The 18,647-nt window shown below is 43.5% G+C and overlaps 1 protein-coding gene across 1 annotated transcript in view; it reads left to right on the plus strand.

Moving 5' to 3' along the window:
* The window catches only part of DNAH9 (dynein axonemal heavy chain 9), a 376,337-nt gene that overhangs the window by 79,757 nt on the left and 277,933 nt on the right, over positions 1-18,647 (plus strand). Inside the window, exons 18-22 of the mRNA XM_025361667.1 lie at positions 2,153-2,375; positions 3,123-3,289; positions 12,366-13,236; positions 16,644-16,774; positions 17,103-17,229. Coding sequence (XP_025217452.1) covers positions 2,153-2,375; positions 3,123-3,289; positions 12,366-13,236; positions 16,644-16,774; positions 17,103-17,229 — 1,519 coding nt within the window. The remainder of the gene's footprint in view (positions 1-2,152; positions 2,376-3,122; positions 3,290-12,365; positions 13,237-16,643; positions 16,775-17,102; positions 17,230-18,647) is intronic.

Below are 18,647 nucleotides of genomic sequence, written 5' to 3' on the forward strand. Positions count from 1 at the left end.
TGGTCTCAAACTCCTGACCTTGTGATCTCCCTGCCTCGGCCTCCTATTTAGATTAACCAACATACTTACCATTATTGCTCTATAGTCCAGACATCCGACTGAGGTATATTCCATTAGGAATTGCTTTAGTAAAGGTCTATTGATGAAATGCTCTCATTCTTTCTTTGTCTGAAATGTATTTATTTTGCCTTTGTTCTTTAAAAATAGTTTTGTGGAGGAGAGAATTCAAGAATAACATAAATTCTCTTTGATTATTGAAATTATTATTCTATTGTGTCCTGGCTTCCATTTTTGTTGCCAAGTAGTCAGTTATCAATCTAATTTTGGTTTTTTGTGTGTGTGCTGTCGTTGTTTTAAGAAACTTGTCGTTGCTCTGAAGCTAATTTTAAGATTATTTTTTTCTTTTGGTAATCTGTAGTTTCATAGTGAAGTATTTATATGAGGGTTCCTTTATATTTATTCTGCTTGGGATTTGTTGGGCTTTCTTGGTCTTACATTGAGTGTCTTTCAGCAATTCTAGAAACTAGGGACTCTTCTCAAATGTTGCTTCTTGCTTGTTCTATTTTGTTTTTCTGGCACTTTTGTTATACTTATGTGTGATGCTTTCATTATCTCCTGTCTTTTAATAACTTGCATATTTTTCCTTTTTTCTCTTTCTACCCTGCAGTTTAGAAACTTCTCCATGTATATCATATAGCAGTCGAATCCCCTTTCAGCTTTGTTGATATTTTTTTTTTTTTTTTTTTTTTTTTTTTGTTTGAGACGGAGTCTCGCTATGTAGCCCAGGCTGGAGTGCAGTGGCCGGATCTCAGCTCACTGCAAGCTCCGCCTCCCGGGTTCACGCCATTCTCCTGCCTCAGCCTCCCGAGTAGCTGGGACTACAGGCGCCTGCCACCTCGCCCGGCTAGTTTTTTGTATTTCTTAATAGAGACGGGGTTTCACTGTGTTAGCCAGGATGGTCTCGATCTCCTGACCTCGTGATCCGCCCGTCTCGGCCTCCCAAAGTGCTGGGATTACAGGCTTGAGCCACCGCGCCCGGCCAGCTTTGTTGATATTTAAATTATAATTGTATTTTCCATTTTTAGATCTTCTACTCAGTTATTTTATAATTTTGTTTGCTTGCTTTATTCTTTGTTATTTTTCACATTTTAAGCCTTCTCTTTTATTTATTATTTAAGTTTTAGAATATGTTTATTAGAGTATAATCTTTTTTTGTTTTTTGTTTTTGGTTTTTTTTTTTTTTGAGACGGAGTCTCGCTCTGTCGCCCAGGCTGGAGTGCAGTGGCCGGATCTCAGCTCACTGCAAGCTCCGCCTCCCGGGTTTTTACGCCATTCTCCTGCCTCAGCCTCCCAAGTAGCTGGGACTACAGGCGCCCGCCACCTCGCCCGGCTAGTTTTTTGTATTTTTAGTAGAGACGGGGTTTCACCATGTTAGCCAGGATGGTCTCGATCTCCTGATCTTGTGATCCGCCCGTCTCGGCCTCCCAAAGTGCTGGGATTACAGGCTTGAGCCACCGCGCCCGGCCTTATTAGAGTATAATCTTAAGACAGTTTTTGATTTGTCAACTTACAAATATTTGTTTCTTCCTGCCATATAGTAAAGTGATACAAAGGCCTACTGAAAATTATTAGCTTCTTTCTCCTGGAATTCTCCATCAACATATGATCATTTTTGCATTGCCAGCAAACACCTCTTAGAAGCTTTTTCTATGCTTCTTTTCACAAAGCAATGCTATCACAAGCCATAATTCTCATGTTAGCCACTTCATAAATTTTGCCACTTCTCTGAATCCAGCATTCAATACCAAGGTCTACACACTATCACAGATTTTGAGTGTGCTCAGAGAACCTCTGAAATGGACTCCATTCTTGATTCTATCCAAATCACACATTACATTTAGATGTCATGTCTCCTCCTGAGTCTCCTCCATTGCAGGACAGGCCTCAGTCTTTGCCATTCATAACCTTGACACCTTGTGCAAGGGGCCATATTCTTAACATCAGAGCATAGTCTATGCAGAGTGCTTAGCAAAGTATTGGGCATGTGGTAGGATTTTTATAATGATAGATATTTTTGTTGGGGAAATCAATACATCTTCCTTTCGAGGAGTAGAACAAGAATGGCTCCTCATGTTCTCTTTGTGTTGATTAGCTTGGCCAACCTTGAAGCGTTTATAAAGAATAGTGAGAGCGGCTTACTCAAGAAAGTTGAAAAAGGAGATTTGGAAGGCTTAGTTGAGATCATGGGACACCTTATGGCTGTGAAAGAACGGCAGAGTAACACTGATGAGATGTTTGAGCCCTTAAAGCAGACTGTTGAATTGCTGAAGACCTATGAACAAGAATTGCCAGAAACAGTGTTTAAGCAGCTGGAGGTCAGTGCATTTATGTCTTCCTTATAAAAGAAATAGACAGAACATTTTAGGATTTCAGAATGGGGTAAAGTGGGGTACAGCAAATGAAAAACAGGGCTTGGAGCTGACTCAAGATCTATGTTTTGGAACTATAATGTGTAGCATGTTTGTAATGTCTAGAAAATTCTGAAAACTCAATACATATGGGAGAAGGCAATGCTGGAGATATATGGGAGAATTAAGATGGATAATTTTTTTCTGTAGAAATGAACCAGTGTTTTGGTTGAGAAAAAAAAAAAAGCAGATCTGAAATTTGTTAAGATGGTCCAAGAGGAAATGTGGGACATAAAGGAAAATAACCAAGCCATCCTGAAGAATATAGAAAAGGGAAGGGGTTAATGTAGTTTCAGTAGAAATACAGTAGAAGCAATAGAAACCCAAGATTGTAGAAACTTCTTCCTTTAAGAAAAATCTAAAAGTCTCTTTAGCATTGCAAGTTTTCACAAATTTAGAGGGCTTAGAGGGCCAGAGGTTGAGAGCAAGAAGGTTAGTGTTGAGTGAACAGTAGGTAATAGTTGAGAGCAGCTGCGGAAGGAAGGCGAGGAAGAGTGGGTGGAGGGCAGATTGTAGGGAATGGGAAGATGACACCACCACATCATCGTGCCATCTTGTAACACAGATGGAAGCATCTGGGCTCTGTCCAGCTCAGGACTATGGGAAAGGCAAGAGTGCCTTGGGAATCTGACCACACTGAGGTTTCCTTTGCAGGAGCTGCCTGAGAAATGGAACAACATAAAAAAGGTGGCCATTACTGTAAAGCAGCAGGTGGCCCCACTGCAGGCAAATGAAGTGACACTTCTCCGCCAGAGGTGCACAGCCTTCGATGCAGAACAGCAGCAGTTCTGGGAGCGATTCCACAAAGAAGCCCCATTCAGGTATGGGCCAAACACTGCTGCCTCTCTTTCTCTGAACACTGCAGTCTTTGAGTCATGGATAATCTTTTTGTTGAATGTGTGTATTCTTCTAGCAGCTGCAGACCAGTTAGTAATCTTCCTTCCCATTTAGGACCTTTGGTTGAAACGTGGTGCTAATGTGGACTGAATCCTATCATGACCTGTACGGACCAAGGATTGTAGAAATATCTTGCCTTAAAAAGATGCGTATATATCTAGAAGCATCTTTGTGCCTCCAAGTTTATAAAGGGATGATAGGTGGTATAATTACGAGGATTTTACTAAACCTTTAGCATTCTAAGTTCTCACAGACTGTTCTTTTGGTTTTAAAAAGTGGCTGATGGAATTTTTAAAATTTTATAGCACATTTCATTTTGGCAGCATAAAGGAAGGATTTAGGTGAAGGTTTTCTTCAGGGGGTTTCTCTCCACTTGGTTCAGACACCTCCCTGCTTGTTATGACAGGTCTTTACATAAACAAAGCAACCCTAGGATGGGTAACACCATTCACCCGTGCCCACACTGCACACACTTGGGCTCCTTTCTCAGGGGTTTCCTCCCGTGGTGAAGTGGTCTGCTTCTGGTCCACTTCTCAGCATCAAGGGCTCCAACCAGGAGGCCAAGCTGGCGCAGAATGGTCCTACATCTGCTGATGCACCAGCTAGATTGGGTACCCTTTGCCCCAATGCTTCAGCTCTGTGATTTGTTTCCTGCTTCCTTGAGCTTCATTTCTTGCTGGATCTCCTCTATAGTGTTGGGTAGACAGACTTCGACATCTCCAAACTGGAAAATTCTCGATGCTCACAGTGAGGAATGTTTTCATTTTCAAAGGTTACTTGCCCACAGAAATATTAAAGCAACAAACCAAACAAACAAAAAAAGAATACAACTTCATTGGAACAAAGTCCAATAAAAATTAAGTGCACAGATGCTAGATTCAGGTGGCCTGGGGTCTAATTTCAGGTCTTCTACTTACTTCTTATGTTATGATAAAGTTACTTAATACCTTTGTGCTCCAGATTCCTCATCTGTAAAATGTAGATAATAATAATGTCCACCGCATATAGTTGTGGCTTGAATTAAAGAGATCATTCTTGAAAGTGTCTAGCATTGTGCCTGGTACTATGGTGAAAAACCATACTGGTTTGCCCAGGACTGTTCTGGTTGTTGTTTGGGAGTTTTAAAATCTCTCCAGGTGATTCTAAATGTGCAGCCCAAATGGCAGCACATTGCTTTAGAGTTGTATGTTTTATATATTTATATCTTATGTCTGTTTTACACACATGTCCTTCCCTGCCTCTTAACATACTCATCTTATTCTCTGTAACTCCAAGCATAACGCTTGGGAGATAGCAGCATTTTCGAGATAGCGTCTTGCTCTGTCACCCAGGCTGGAGTGCAGCATCATGATCATAGCCTACTGCCTTGAACTCCTTGGGTTCAAGCAATCCTCTCACCTCAGCCTCCTGAGTAGCTGAAAGTACAAGCGTGCTCATGTCTTAGGAAGCACCTCTGTTCTGGGCAAACTGGATGGTTGCTCACCCAACCTGTCAATCCTATTTTTATCATTCATTCTTCAAACATTTATTAAGCAGTTGCTATCTCTCAAGCATTATACCTGGGGTAACAGAGAATAAGATGAGTAGGTTAAGAGGCAGGGAAGGACAAGTGTGTAAAACAGACATAAGATATAAATATACAAAACATATGACTCTAAAGCAATGTGCTGCCTTTTGGGCTGCACATTAGAATCACCTGGAGAGATTTTAAAACGCCCAATGCCCAGTCTGCCCTGTATACCAACAAAGTTAGACTTTCTGGAGGCGAGACCTGTGAATCAGTATTTTGGAAGCTCCAGGAATTCCAATGTGCACCCAAGTTTGGAAACCACCACCCTAAAGGGAAGTAATTGGTTTCCTTTCAAGCAATCATGTGGAGGAATATAACTCCTAATATAACTCCTAAGTCTGTATCCCTTTAGAATAGTTGCCTTAGGAGCCACACCCTTGTTCCAAAGAATCATCTGTTGCTCAAAACCCTTGTAGACTCCTTTGGGGACTGTCTTTCGGAGTCTGAGGCTTATTCCTTTGACTCTTTTTGGGGCATGCAATTGAGTTTTTGAAATTGAGCACCATTTCAGAGCCAAAACTGCTGAGGGAGGTAAGTTCTCCAGCTAGGTAATACTACTTAGTGTTAACAACAACCATACCAAAGACAACAGCCATAAAAATAAAGACACTAATATTTTTGCACCAACAGTCTCTTTTTTTTTTTTTTTTTTTTTTTTTTGAGACAGAGTCTCATTCTGTCTCCCAGGCTGGAGTGCAACGGCACGATCTCAGCTCACTGCAACCTCTGCCTCCCAGGTTCAAGCGATTCTCCTGCCTCAGCCTCCTGAGTATCTGGGATTACAGGTGCCCACGACCACACCCAGCTATTTTTTGTATTTTTAGTAGAGGCGGAGTTTCACCATGTTGGTCAGGCTGGTCTCGAACTCCTGACCTCGTGATCTGCCCACCTTGGCCTCCCAAAGTGCTGGGATTACAGGCGTGAGCCACCACACCCAGCCCAACAGTCTCTTAAAATAATTTCAAAAAAGAAAAATATTCAAAGATGTTGCGGGAAATATCTTCCCAAAGAGACTTCTAAGACTGCTGGAAAGGGAAGCAACATTGGTGTGCTTTTGTGTCTATTCGAAATTCAGTATTCCGCTTTCATGGGTATATTTTGTGTATTGATCAGCTCCTGTTTGTTTTTTCATTTTATTTTTATTTGATAGTTGTGTTCGTTTTTCTTTCTTCGCACTTGTATCTGCTGGCTGTGAGGATACTGCTACTCTAAGCTGGGTGTTCCAAATTCACATCTGCTAATTTGACATGCAGATGAATCCCTGGAAGAGGATGCTTTGAAAAGAACTGCTGGGAAACCAAACAGTTCTGCAATTTTGATGTATTTCTCTTTTTGTCAAGAAAAACATCAGAGCTAAAATGGAATCGTAGATTTATTGCTAAAGCGAATCTCAGTGGATGTCAACTTATGTGTTTTGTTTTCTTTCTTAGTTTGGTGTGTGCGAGTGTTCAAAATTTGTAGGTATTGTGTGTGGCATGTGAGTTTAAATCTGGTTTCTCCACTGTTAAGTTATTTATGAATTTCTAAGTTGCAGACCCTGGTGCATTTTTCTGTGAATTCGAGTTTGAGTTTAATTCTGGTTTCTTCACTTTTAGATCATTTCTGAATTTCTAAAGTGGCAGACCCTGGTACGTTTCTCTGTGGATGCAAGTTTCTGCTCCTGATTAGGTTACACAGGTTAAGCTCAGTTTTGAATGTTCTCGTCTTTGAGGAGAGAGAAAAAAAAAACCTGAGTGTCTTCTTAAGCCCTTGCAGTCTGACAGGTGCTGTGTGAAGTTAGGTTGCATAGGTTGAGGTTCTTCATGTCCAGGTCAAATTTCAGCTCCTCCTTTAGTTCTTAACTCTAAATTATAACACCACATTTCTAGCTGAGCTCTCACCACAGTCATTGGCTAAATCATCCTACTCAGATTCAAGGGCTTTGTGCAACTCTTAAAGCTGGTGACCAGTTCTCCCTCTTGAATGAAAGGAATGCCCTCATGCTCTAGTGGAGTTTCACCTTTTGATCTTCCTGACCTTGAGCACAGTCCTCCTGACCTTAAGAAATGGCACGGTAACATACAATCTTCTTACCCACATCAAGACCAAGGTAATCGAGGGATTACTGAGTCAAAATAACCTATCTCTGTGAGCTCCAGCTCAACGAAGACCATTTGTGTTTTCAGCAGGCAACCAGATTCTATGAATGGCTGGAAGGGCTTTCTTGAAGATACCTTCCATGGGGTGCTGTCCTACATGACAACTAGAGAAAACAGCTTTCCACATAACCCAAGGCAGCAGTCATGAGGAAAGAAAGGCTTTTGTCCTTCTTGCACAGTGTCTATTGTCTTTTCCATAACTGCAGAAAAGGGCAGTATTCGTCATTAAACCTCCCAGGGACATATCGGTATCCTAAGATATGTCATTCATTCAGCTTGATCCTGTTCTTCCAGTTAATCTGACTCATTCCCATGATTTAAGCTTTCATGGAGTAGATGAGGTTGTGGTCTAAACAGTGGAATCAGCAAAAAATGGTGTAGCTGTTAGGGTTTTTGAGATGATACACCTTTCCTGACCTCAAGGACTTATAACCTCAGGGACCATTTCAAAAATGAGCAATAAGGCATGCGCACTGGGAACCAGCTTTAATCCTGCCGGGGGAGGCAGTTCACACCTCCTGAAGAACATGGTGCTTGTCATGGTGAGCCATAGCCAGTGGTAAGTAAGAGCTCTTTCAGGGGGGAAAAAAAGAGTTAGAAAATGAGGATATTCTGGGCAAAGGAAATAGCACATAGGAAGATGCAGAAGGATGAAAATGTAAGAAACAGCTGGAAAACTGCATATGTGTATGACTGGGATGCAGGAAGTAGGAGAGGAGAATGGAGGAGGGCCATGTTTTGACCATAATCTCAGCCACTGAGGAGTCTAAGTATGACAAAAACATAATATAAAGACCGCCTTCTCATGGCCATGGAGAACACAGTGGGGCAAGGTAGGCTCAAGACCAGGTGCTCAATGGGAGAGTGGTTCCAACAGCCCAGATGAGAAGTGGTGAGGCCTGATCCGAAGCAGTGGCAGAGATGAGGGAGAGGGAAAATGGATTGCAGAGAGATTTAGGAGAATATCTGCAGGATTGACTGAATGTGGGAGATGGGGAAGAAGGAGAGTGCAAGGGGATTTTTCACCTTCTAGCTTGGACAAGTGGTGGGAAGAGCTTTTGTCCCACTGTTCACTGAGGTGGTCACAGAATTAGAAGAACTGAGCCTTGCAAAGTCCAGGTTGGACACATTAATTTTTTTTTTTTTTTTTTTTTGAGACAGAGTCTCGTTCTGTCACCCAGACTGGAGTGCAGTGGCGGGATCTTGGCTCACTGCAACCTCCACCTCCCAGGTTCAAGTGATACTGATACTCCTGCCTCAGCCTCCTGAGTAGCTGGGACTACAGGCGCCCACCACCGCGCCTGGCTACTTTTTTGTATTTTTTAGTAGAGACGGGGTTTCACCGTCTTAGCCAGGATGGTCTCGATTTCCTGACCTCGTGATCCACCCTCCTCGGCTTCCGAAAGTGCTGGGATTACAGGCATGAGACACATTGAGTTTTATGCTACCTGGTGGGTATCAAGGAGAGGTGTGACACCGTTCATGGTATACACAGATACGGACGGTGCTGAGGTTCACATTTACCAACAGCCAATTTCCCAGGAATCAATTTAACTCATTTATTCCTCTCTCTCCAGGCTCACATCTGGGTCAGGCCAGAATGAGTCATTTTTCCACGATCAAATGCATGAGTACCATATTTTCATTTCTTTTAATTATTGTTTTATTCATCCAAGCTTTCCAGGCATTTCTCCTTTAGAGTAAAATACATTTTGCCTTATTATTTCAACTTCAAAGACTCAACCCACCCTTTTCCCTCCTATTACTTTCTTGTTCTTTTTATTTTCTTTTTTTTTTTTTTTTGAGACAGAGTCTCATTCTGTCACCCAGGCTGGAGTACGGTGGCGCGATCTTGGCCCCCTGCAACCTCCGCCTCCCAGGTTCACGCCATTCTCCTGCCTCAGCCTCCCAAGTAGCTGGGACTACAGGCGCCCGCCACCAAGCCCAGCTAATTTTTTGTATTTTTAGTAGAGACGGGGTTTCACCGTGTTAAGCAGGATGGTCTTGATCTCCTGACCTCATCATCCTCAAAGTGGGACGCCTCGGCCTCCCAAAGTGCTAGGATTACAGGTGTGAGCCCAGCCACTCTCTTGTTCTTATACTGTATCATTTCCCCAGGGTTTAGAGGATGGCTTCCAGTTTATTAGGCACATGAACCAGGTCTATGAATATCCTGACAATGTGCTCTAAAGTTTTGAAATCGTAAGAGGGCTGCCTGCCCTCACATCTATGGGTTCCCTTGACAACTTAGGCCAAGTTGGTTTTTATGTGTGCTTAGCTACAGAAAATGATCACCCACAAATCTAAACCATAAACAAAAATTATGCCGCAGGTTGGATGAAGTTGGGAACAGGTTTGATAAACGTTCACCTCTTATAAATACTTGAGAAACCAGCATTGATTTAAGAATGCTTGTGGATGCCAAAGGAATAATGGTTAGCAAGATAATTTCTAATCTTCTATATGCACCCCAAATAGCTCCTATCTTACCTAAAAAGTTATTCCTGAATGGTGTTCCACTAACAAATTAAACAGAACATGGGCTTTTAGAATTTGCTTGAATTTTTTAACTAACGTCAAGAGGTTCAGTTCACATTCTAAGTTCTCTCTAGTCAAGATGAAAAGTGGAACCCACACACACCAACAATTAGGCTTTGGAAATGAAGAATAAGCACAAGAACTCCTCACCCTTGGTGATCTTTTTTGCTGGGCCCCTTGCCGTGAGCACATTCCATTTCTTTCCTCCTAGTTCTTTCCTCCTCATAAGGGAGAAAGCTCCTCTCTCTCTATATATATATGTAGAGAGCAGGGCCCTTTTCAACTCTGAGCACTCCAACCTTCTGTTCTGAAATATGTGGAAGTTAAATAATAGAGAAGGCATGTGAGTGATAGTCAGTCCCATCCTCTTAAGATGTAAATCTACAACCATCGCACCTGAGCCAAAAATGATTTAGATGGAACAGGCAGGATTCAAACATAACGAGCGTGGAAGTTAATCTGACACTAATTTAATGGTATGCATAACTGTTATTCTGTTGCTTGGCAATTAGGCTTAAGTGGTAAGCATTCAGGTAAATGACTTCAATTAGGATTACTTTCCATCTGTCAAGTCAAATATTTCTAAAGTCAACAGAGAAAGGGCAGTTGAAAAACAGGATTTTGTAAGTCATTTTCTTCCTTTTTCCCTCCTTTCGTATTCTACCTGCCAATATACAAACACATGCATGCACACACAGAAACACACACACACACAGTTGATGGGAGGAAACGGCCAATTCTCTAGTCACTCATTTCCTTGCAATCTTCCCTTTGATGGTGAACCCCATGATGCCCTGTTTTGATTTTAGCAGAACATACCATTGTCCCTTAAGCCGTGGTGTGTCTAGTATGTAGCCCTCCAAGCACACAGAAGCAAGAATACCTGAGCTTGAGGATGAGAGTGAGTAGAAAGTGGGGTTAGAGGAGAAAAATGAGAGGATCCTTGAACACTAGGGCTATGAGTGCCCTTGACCATAAAAAAGCCATCCGCAGCCGGGTGTGGTGGCTCATGCCTGTGGTCCTGGCACTTTGGGAGGCTGAGGCAGGTGGATCATGAGGTCAGGAGATGGAGACCATCCTGTCCAACATGGTGAAATCCCGTCTCCACTAAAATACAAAAAATTAGCCGGTCATGGTGGTGCGTGCCTGTAGTCCTAGCTACTCAGGAGACTGAGGCAGGGAAATCACTTGAACCTGGGAGGCGGAGATTGCAATAAGCCAAGATCGCACCACTGCACTCCAGCCTGGTGACAGAGCGAGACTCTGTCTCAAAAAAAAAAAAAAAAAAAAAAAAAAAAAAAAAAAAAAAAAAAAAAAAGCCATCTGCCTACGTGGGTTCCTTTGCATGTAGGGTCTTATGTTGGGGAAAACACTATGCAGGAACGCATGCTTTGTGGGGTGGCAGCATAAAGTCTGTCCACACTTACAAGGATTAGAAGCAGTTTCGGGTGCATGCATGCCATAAACACTGGAGAGAAGAGGATGAGGAAATGTGAAAGAAAAAGCTAGAAATAGTGCTCATAGGTGTCGAGTGCAGACCCAGAGGCTGCCCCAGGATGCAGAAGAGAGTGGGCCAGGGAAGGGTAAAGACAGAAAAGTTAGATCAGGGACCGCTTGGAGGAGAGCTCACGAAGATGAGGAGCCAGACTCGAGGCACACAGTGAAGGAAAGTGACCACGATTATCTATCACGGGCTTTGCAGCCAGTCTTCGTGGCCGCTCACAATGGTTCTCCAGTGTGGAGTGCTGTTGCCTGAAGCTGATGCAGGCACCAGTGTGAGCTTCACCTTGAATGATGACATGACCCTGACAAATGGAAATCACCTGTGGAGTGTGCCTGGGTCCCACTCCCAGTGATTCTGATTTAGTTGGTCCATAGAGCAGTCTGGACATGGGGATCTTTCAAAGCTTTCAGAAGATCCTGACATGCAGCTGAGGCTGATAGCCACTGCCCCAGAGTGATCAATGGAGGGAGGGTCAAGGTCGGGCTCCTGAGTCCCAGCTCTCCCACTTAAAGATTGCCTACCAAGCTGGGCTTGGTGGCTTGCGCCTGTAATCCCAGCACTTTGCGAGGCCAAGGCAGGTGGATCACGAGGTCAGAAGTTCAAGATCAGCCTGGCCGACATGGTGAAACCCCGTCTCTACTAAAAATACAAAAATTAGCCGGGCATGGTGGTGGGTGCCTGTAATCCCAGCTGTTTGGGAGACTGAGGCAGATAATTGCTTGAACCCGGGAGGCAGAGGTTGCAGTGAGCCAAGATCACACCATTGTACTCTAGCCTGGGCAACAGAGTGAGACTCTGTCTCAAAAGAAAAAAAACAAAATCACCTACCACTAAGTTCCCGGCAGGGCCCTTGGCTTTCCAACTTCTGCTGTAATATGACAGTGCTCTTTTGTGTCAAGTGGTCTTCAGAACCAACAGCTAGATGAAGGGCAGAGTCTAAAGGGGCTTGGATAAGGGGGTGTTCCCTTCTAGACCTGGGTGGAGAACATCCAAGCATAATGTTCTTGAATTGCCCTTCCTCCAATGCCCACTCCACCGCAGTCCATCCTGAATGTCTTTTTTATCCCAAAAGAAAATCCTGGGAAGAAAAGACATTCTTTGCTTTGGTGAAAATGATGTTTTTAGTGAAAGCCACTGCTCTTTCCTAAAACACCAAGCATTTAAATATTTCAGCTGGTTGCTACCTTAGAGATGCTAGGAGATGGGCCCCTGCATGCCGTACTTACAAAGGAACACACTGTGTTTTGTAGGTTTGATAGCATCCACCCTCATCAAATGCTGGATGCCAAGCACATCGAGATCCAGCAGATGGAATCCACTATGGCCTCCATTTCTGAGTCCGCCAGCTTATTCGAAGTCAATGTCCCTGACTATAAGCAGCTGAGGGAGTGCAGGAAGGAGGTCTGCCAACTGAAAGAGCTCTGGGACACCATTGGAATTGTGACCTCCAGTATCCATGCCTGGGAGACCACACCCTGGAGGGATATCAAGGTGGAAGCCATGGAGTTGGAGTGCAAACAGTTTGTCCGGCATATCCGAAACCTGGACAAGGAGGTCAGGTCCTGGGATGCATTCACAGGCCTGGAAAGCACTGTGTGGAACATGCTGAGCTCCCTGAGGGCGGTAGCTGAGCTGCAGAATCCAGCCATCCGGGAGCGGCACTGGAGGCAGCTGATGCAGGCCACTGGTGTGAGCTTCGCTATGGACCAGGACACCACCCTAGCGCACCTGCTGCAGCTCCAGCTACACCACTATGAGGACGAGGTCCGGGGCATTGTGGACAAAGCTGCAAAAGAGATGGGTATGGAGAAAACCTTAAAGGAGCTGCAGACCACCTGGGCTGGCATGGAATTCCAGTATGAGGCCCACCCCCGGACCAATGTCCCCCTCCTGCGCTCGGATGAGGACCTCATAGAGGTTCTGGAGGATAATCAAGTTCAACTTCAGAACCTGGTGATGTCCAAGTATGTTGCTTTCTTCCTGGAGGAGGTGTCGGGCTGGCAGAAGAAGCTGTCCACAGCGGATGCTGTCATCTCTATCTGGTTTGAAGTGCAGCGAACCTGGATTCACCTGGAAAGCATATTCATTGGATCTGAAGATATTCAGGCACAGCTACCCCAGGTACCTGCTAAGGAAATCTAGAATCTCTCCGTTCTCCGATCCAGGGTGAAGGGAAGGTCTCCCAGTTTCTGCATTGTCTAGGCTCTTTCCTTTTCTGCCTCCTTGCTTTGACTTTACTTAAAGACACCTCCCACAGATGCTCACCTTACCTGCCACTAAAAGTTAGGCAGAGGAAAAGAGGGACAGCGAAATGCACACCAATCAGTTTGTCCTTAGATGGGTAGGAAAAATAAAGGAGAATCTCGTTCAGAAAAAAAATAAAAATAAAAATGTGTATATAAGAAAGATTTAAAAAAATACTGGCTGCTGCAGTTTAGGATGAGGTCCTCACGGGTTACTTCTTGGATCATTAAAATTCAAGTGTCCACTGAAGGTGAGTCTCGTTTCCAGGCAAATTCAAGTTCCTTCTCAGCAGCACGCCATTCTATCAACCGCTGGCCTGTGCCAGCACTCCACCTACCAGCTGTCAGCTAAACTCCAAACAACGGATATCCCTAAAATACGTGTTCTTCTCATTATTACCTTCCCTGTGTTTGATTGCCCCTTCTAATTAGTCCTAATTAATGTGCCATTAATTTACCTCTCTCTCAATGGACTCTGATTCATTTTTAATTTTTTTCTTCGGGCTTCCTCTGTATTCTTTCAGTACAGCAAGTTCTTTGCTTACAAATTAGCTTGATTCCAAAATGTCACGCGCTGTCCAGGCTTTGGTTAGAAATTAAGGCACGTTCTGCCCACGGTTTTGCTGCTTATCCCAAAAAGCTTATTTAGTGTAATATTGTAGATTAAAGGTTGTATATTTGCAGTGAAAAACAATAGAAAACAATTCTGTATGGCAGTTGTCATTAAGTAAAATTGAATAAGCCAGATTTTATTTATCTCAAACGCCAGCGATTGAAACAGGCCAGGCTTAATTAGAAGGGGGCAGGGACAGAGGCGGAGATTCTTGCAGAAACTTTAAGGGAGATGATTGAGAACTTTTAATTAAAAATACTGAAGAATTAGTATCATTAACCTGTATACAGTGCCACCGGTTTGTGTACAAAATATGTAAACACATTTACTTTCTCTGTAATAACAATGAAACAGAAACAGTTTCAAAACAATAAAATCAGCCAGGCTCTAATACCCTTACTGGTAACTATTTTCATTCATTATGAATTTTTCCCAACTTTTGTTCAGGTACATACATAGTTTTACATAATTGCTCTCAGTGTAATTATAATTTTCTATTTAATTTTTTCCATTTGAACATTTATGCCAGATATTTCAGATACTTCTACAACCTTGATACTGTTTTATTTTTAATTAGAGCAAAACATCTCATTGAGGAATCATATTTTACTTTACAGTCTTGTGTTTTGTTTGTTTGTTTGTTTTGAGACAGCACCTTGCTCTGTCGCCTAGGCTGGAGTGTAGTGGCGCGATCACGGCTCACTGCAACCTCCGCCTCCATTCAAGTGATCCTCCTACCTCAGCCTCCTGAGTAGCTAGGATTACAGGCGAGTGCCACCATGTCAAGCTAATTTTTGTATTTTTAGTAGAGACGAGGGTTCACCATGTTGGCCAGGTTGGTCTCGAACTCCTGACCTCATGATCCGCCCGCCTCAGCCTCCCAAAGTGCTGGAATTATAGGCTTGAGCCACCACACCTGGCCTACCCTCTTGTTTTTAAGGGCAGGATCACAGAGAGAAGGAATGGCAGGCCTGGACTTAAGTCCTCATTCTCTCACTTGGGTAGGGTACTTAACCTCTCAATGCCTTGGTTTCCCTGTGTGTAAAGTGGGACTAATACTAGTATCTATTCCAGAGTCTTCATTAAAACAATGCACATAGCACATACCATTATGATTGTTGTTATGTAACAATAATACTACAAGCTCTACCACCTCACCAGGTGCTGTGTGTTTGGCTGAAGCACGTGGCATATATTAGTCTGTCCATCATTTCAATGATACTGTGAGTGTGTATGTCTGGGAAAAATGATAACAACCGATTAATTTTGACATCAAAGGAGTATATTTGCTGAGGGAAAATTCATTTTGGTTATATACTTTTGCATGGGTCCAGAAAGAACGTTCCAGAAAGATCCACTATCTACTTAGGAATCAAGTGTTGTATGCCTGGGGATTAGGGGTGGTCTCTGAGACCTTTTCAGAGAGTCCTCAAGGTCAAAATTATCTTAATAATCATATTAAGATGTTATCTGCCTTTTTTCTTGCTCTCATTCTTCCATGAGTGTACAGTGGGGTTCTCCAGAGTTCAGATGACATGTGGTATCATAATAAATTGATACAGAAGCAGTTTTCTATTAAATCAGATATTGCAGAGATTTGATGAAGGTGAAATCATGACGCCTTTTCAACTGTTATTTATTTTGTTTTGGAAAACATATTTAAGTATTTTATTTATGCTAACATAATGGGTTTATTATTGTTACTTTTTTTTTTTTTTTTTGAGATGGAGTCTTGCTCTGTCACCCAGGCATGATGTTGGCTCACTACAACCTCTGCCTCCTGGGTTCAAGCAATTCTCCTGCCTCAGCCTCCTGAGTAGCTGAGATTACAGGTGCATGCCACCATGACTGGCTTTTTTTTTTTTTTTTTTTTTTTTTTTTTTGTATTTTTAGTAGAGAGGAGGTTTCACCATGTTGGTCAGGCTGGTCTCAAACTCCTGACCTTGTGATCCCCCCACCTCGGCCTCCCAAAGTTCTGGGATTACAGGTGTGAGCCACCACGCCCGGCTTATTATTGTTACTTTTTAAATGCTTTTTTGTTTTGTTTTGTTTTGTTTGAGACAAAGTCTCCCTCTGTTGCCCAGGCTGGAGTGCAGTGGCACGATCTTGGCTCTCTGCAACCGCAAACTCCATCCTCTGGGTTCAAGCAATTGTCATGCCTCAGCCTCCCGAGTAGTAGCTGAGATTATAGGCATGCACCACCAAGCCCAGCTAATTTTTGTGTTTTTAGTTGAGACAGGGTTTCACCATGTTGGTCAGGCTGGTCTCGAACTCCTGGCCTCAAACCATCCCCCTGCGTCAGCCTCCGAAAGTGCTGGGATTACAGGTGTGAGCCACTGCACCCGGCCTAAATGCATTAATGAATATTTTTAGAAATTTCTTTAAAAAATAACCTTTAGCCTCTGGTGCAGAAAATATTGAAAGATATGATAGATAGGACCTACATAAACAAAAGCTCTTTGGACTCCTAAATAATTTTTGAAAATGTAAATGGATTCTAAGCTGAAAATGTTGGAGAACTGCAGCTTAAACTAAGGGTGTTTCCTCCCTTGAGTCTCTTCTCTATATTTGACAACCCAGGAACAAGTTTCTGCTTCTAACTGGCTCCATGGAGGGAGCGTCTAGGAACTGAGCGGAGTGGTGGTTAATTGCTTCCACATTTTTATTTGCAGGATTCTAAAAGGTTTGAAAGCATCGACATTGACTTTAAAGAGCTAGCTTATGATGGCCAGAAAACTCCAAATGTGGTGGAAGCCACCAACAAACCAGGCCTGTATGAAAAGCTGGAGGATATTCAGGGCAGGTGAGGGTCCACCCGTTACCCCTTTACTCTAATAAGAAGGCATCATTTCGTTTTCCCCATCGTCTCTGAGACCAGTGGGTGGGAGTGAGTATGTGTGACTTGCACGTCTCTCACTTTGCCTGTGTGTTTGGGTAACACAGGGCATTATTAGAGGTGTTGACGCCAATGTAGACATATCCGTGTATATCTTTGCAAATATCTCTAAGTGTTTCTTGTGCTAATTTTTGCATATATTCCATCTATTGCATATATGTACATTTAGGTAATATATGTGTATCCATGGGTCTAGGCATTCTTAATTGGGAAATTCTATGTTCTGTGCCCTCAGATTGTGCCTGTGTGAGAAGGCCCTGGCAGAGTACCTCGACACCAAGAGGCTTGCCTTCCCTCGGTTTTACTTTCTCTCCTCCTCTGATCTGTTAGACATCCTTTCCAACGGCACGGCTCCACAACAGGTAAGCTGGAGGAGCATCTGCAGAAAGGTCTAGGAGGACTGAGGAGTGCCCAGCAGGAGGCAGTTTCCGGCTCCGCATCATCATCATGCCTCTTCTCTCTGGCAGGTTGTGTACTTCAGACCCGTGTTGCCCCCAGCATCATCATATACCTCGGAGCTTCCCTCTCTTCCTCCCTCCCTCCCTCCCTCCCTCCCTCCCTCCCTCCCTTCCTTCCTTCCTTCCTTCCTTCCTTCCTTCCTTCCTTCCTTCCTTCCTTCCTTCCTGGCAAATTCAAGTTCCTTCTCAGCAGCATGCCATTCTATAAGCCACTGGCCTCTGCCAGCACTCCAACTACCAGCTGTCAGCTAAACTCCAAACAATGGATATCCCTAAAATATGTGTTCTTCTCATTATTACCTTCCCTGTGTTTGATTGCCCTTTCTAATTAGTCCTAATTAATGTGCCATTAACTTACCTCTCTCTCTCTTTCCTTCCTTCCTTCCTTCCTTCCTTCCTTCCTCCCTTCCTTCCTTCCTTCCTCCCTTCCTTCCTTCCTTCCTCCCTTCCTTCCTTCCTTCCTCCCTTCCTTCCTTCCTTCCTCCCTTCCTTCCTTCCTTCCCTTCCTTCCCTTCCTTCCTTCCCTTCCCTCCCTCCCTCCCCCTCTTCTTTCTTTCCTTTCTCTCTCTTTCTTTCTCTTTCTTTCTTTCCTTCCTTCCTTCCTTCCTTCCTTCCTTCCTTCCTTCCTTCCTTCCTTCTTTCTTTCTTTCTTTCTTTCTTTCTTTCTTTCTTTCTTTCTTTCTTTCTTCTCCTTTTTTTTTTTTTTTTTTTTTTGATAGAGTCTTGCTTTATTGCCCAGGCTGGAGTCAGTAGCGATCTCGGCTCACTGCAATCTCCACCTCCTGGGTTCAAGCAATTCCCCTGCCTCAGCCTCCCAAGTAGCTGGTACTACAGGCATCTGCCACCACGCCAGCTGATTTTTTTGTCTTTTAGTAGAGACGGGGTTTCACCATGTTAGCCAGGATGGTCTTGATCTCCTGACCTCGTGATCCACCCACCTCAGCCTCCCAAAGTGCTGGGATTACAGCTGTGAGCCTCTGTGCCTGGCCACCTCGGAGCTTTCTTAATCCCCATCAGTATTGCTGCTCAGCATGCCCTCTGGCCCATCAGAGGCTCATCCCTAACAAAGAACTGAGAAACTTTGAGTATGGCAAAGGTGGACGTGGTTAAGGCTTGGCAGAGAATGCCTTCAATCTGGTTCTGAAGAGTGATCTAGGAAATACTGGCCAAATTCAATAGCTAAAATTTCTATAGGGAGGTAAGATTGGAAGTTATGTTAACTGAATATGGAGGTAAGGCTTATTGGCAAAACCATATATGAGAAGCCCAAAATTTGGGGTTCTGGCTTCTGGTTCTAGACAGTTACTACCATAGAGTCTTGG

The sequence above is a fragment of the Theropithecus gelada genome, chromosome 16 (genome assembly GCF_003255815.1).
Source record: "Theropithecus gelada isolate Dixy chromosome 16, Tgel_1.0, whole genome shotgun sequence".
Classification (NCBI taxonomy): Eukaryota; Metazoa; Chordata; class Mammalia; order Primates; family Cercopithecidae; genus Theropithecus; species Theropithecus gelada.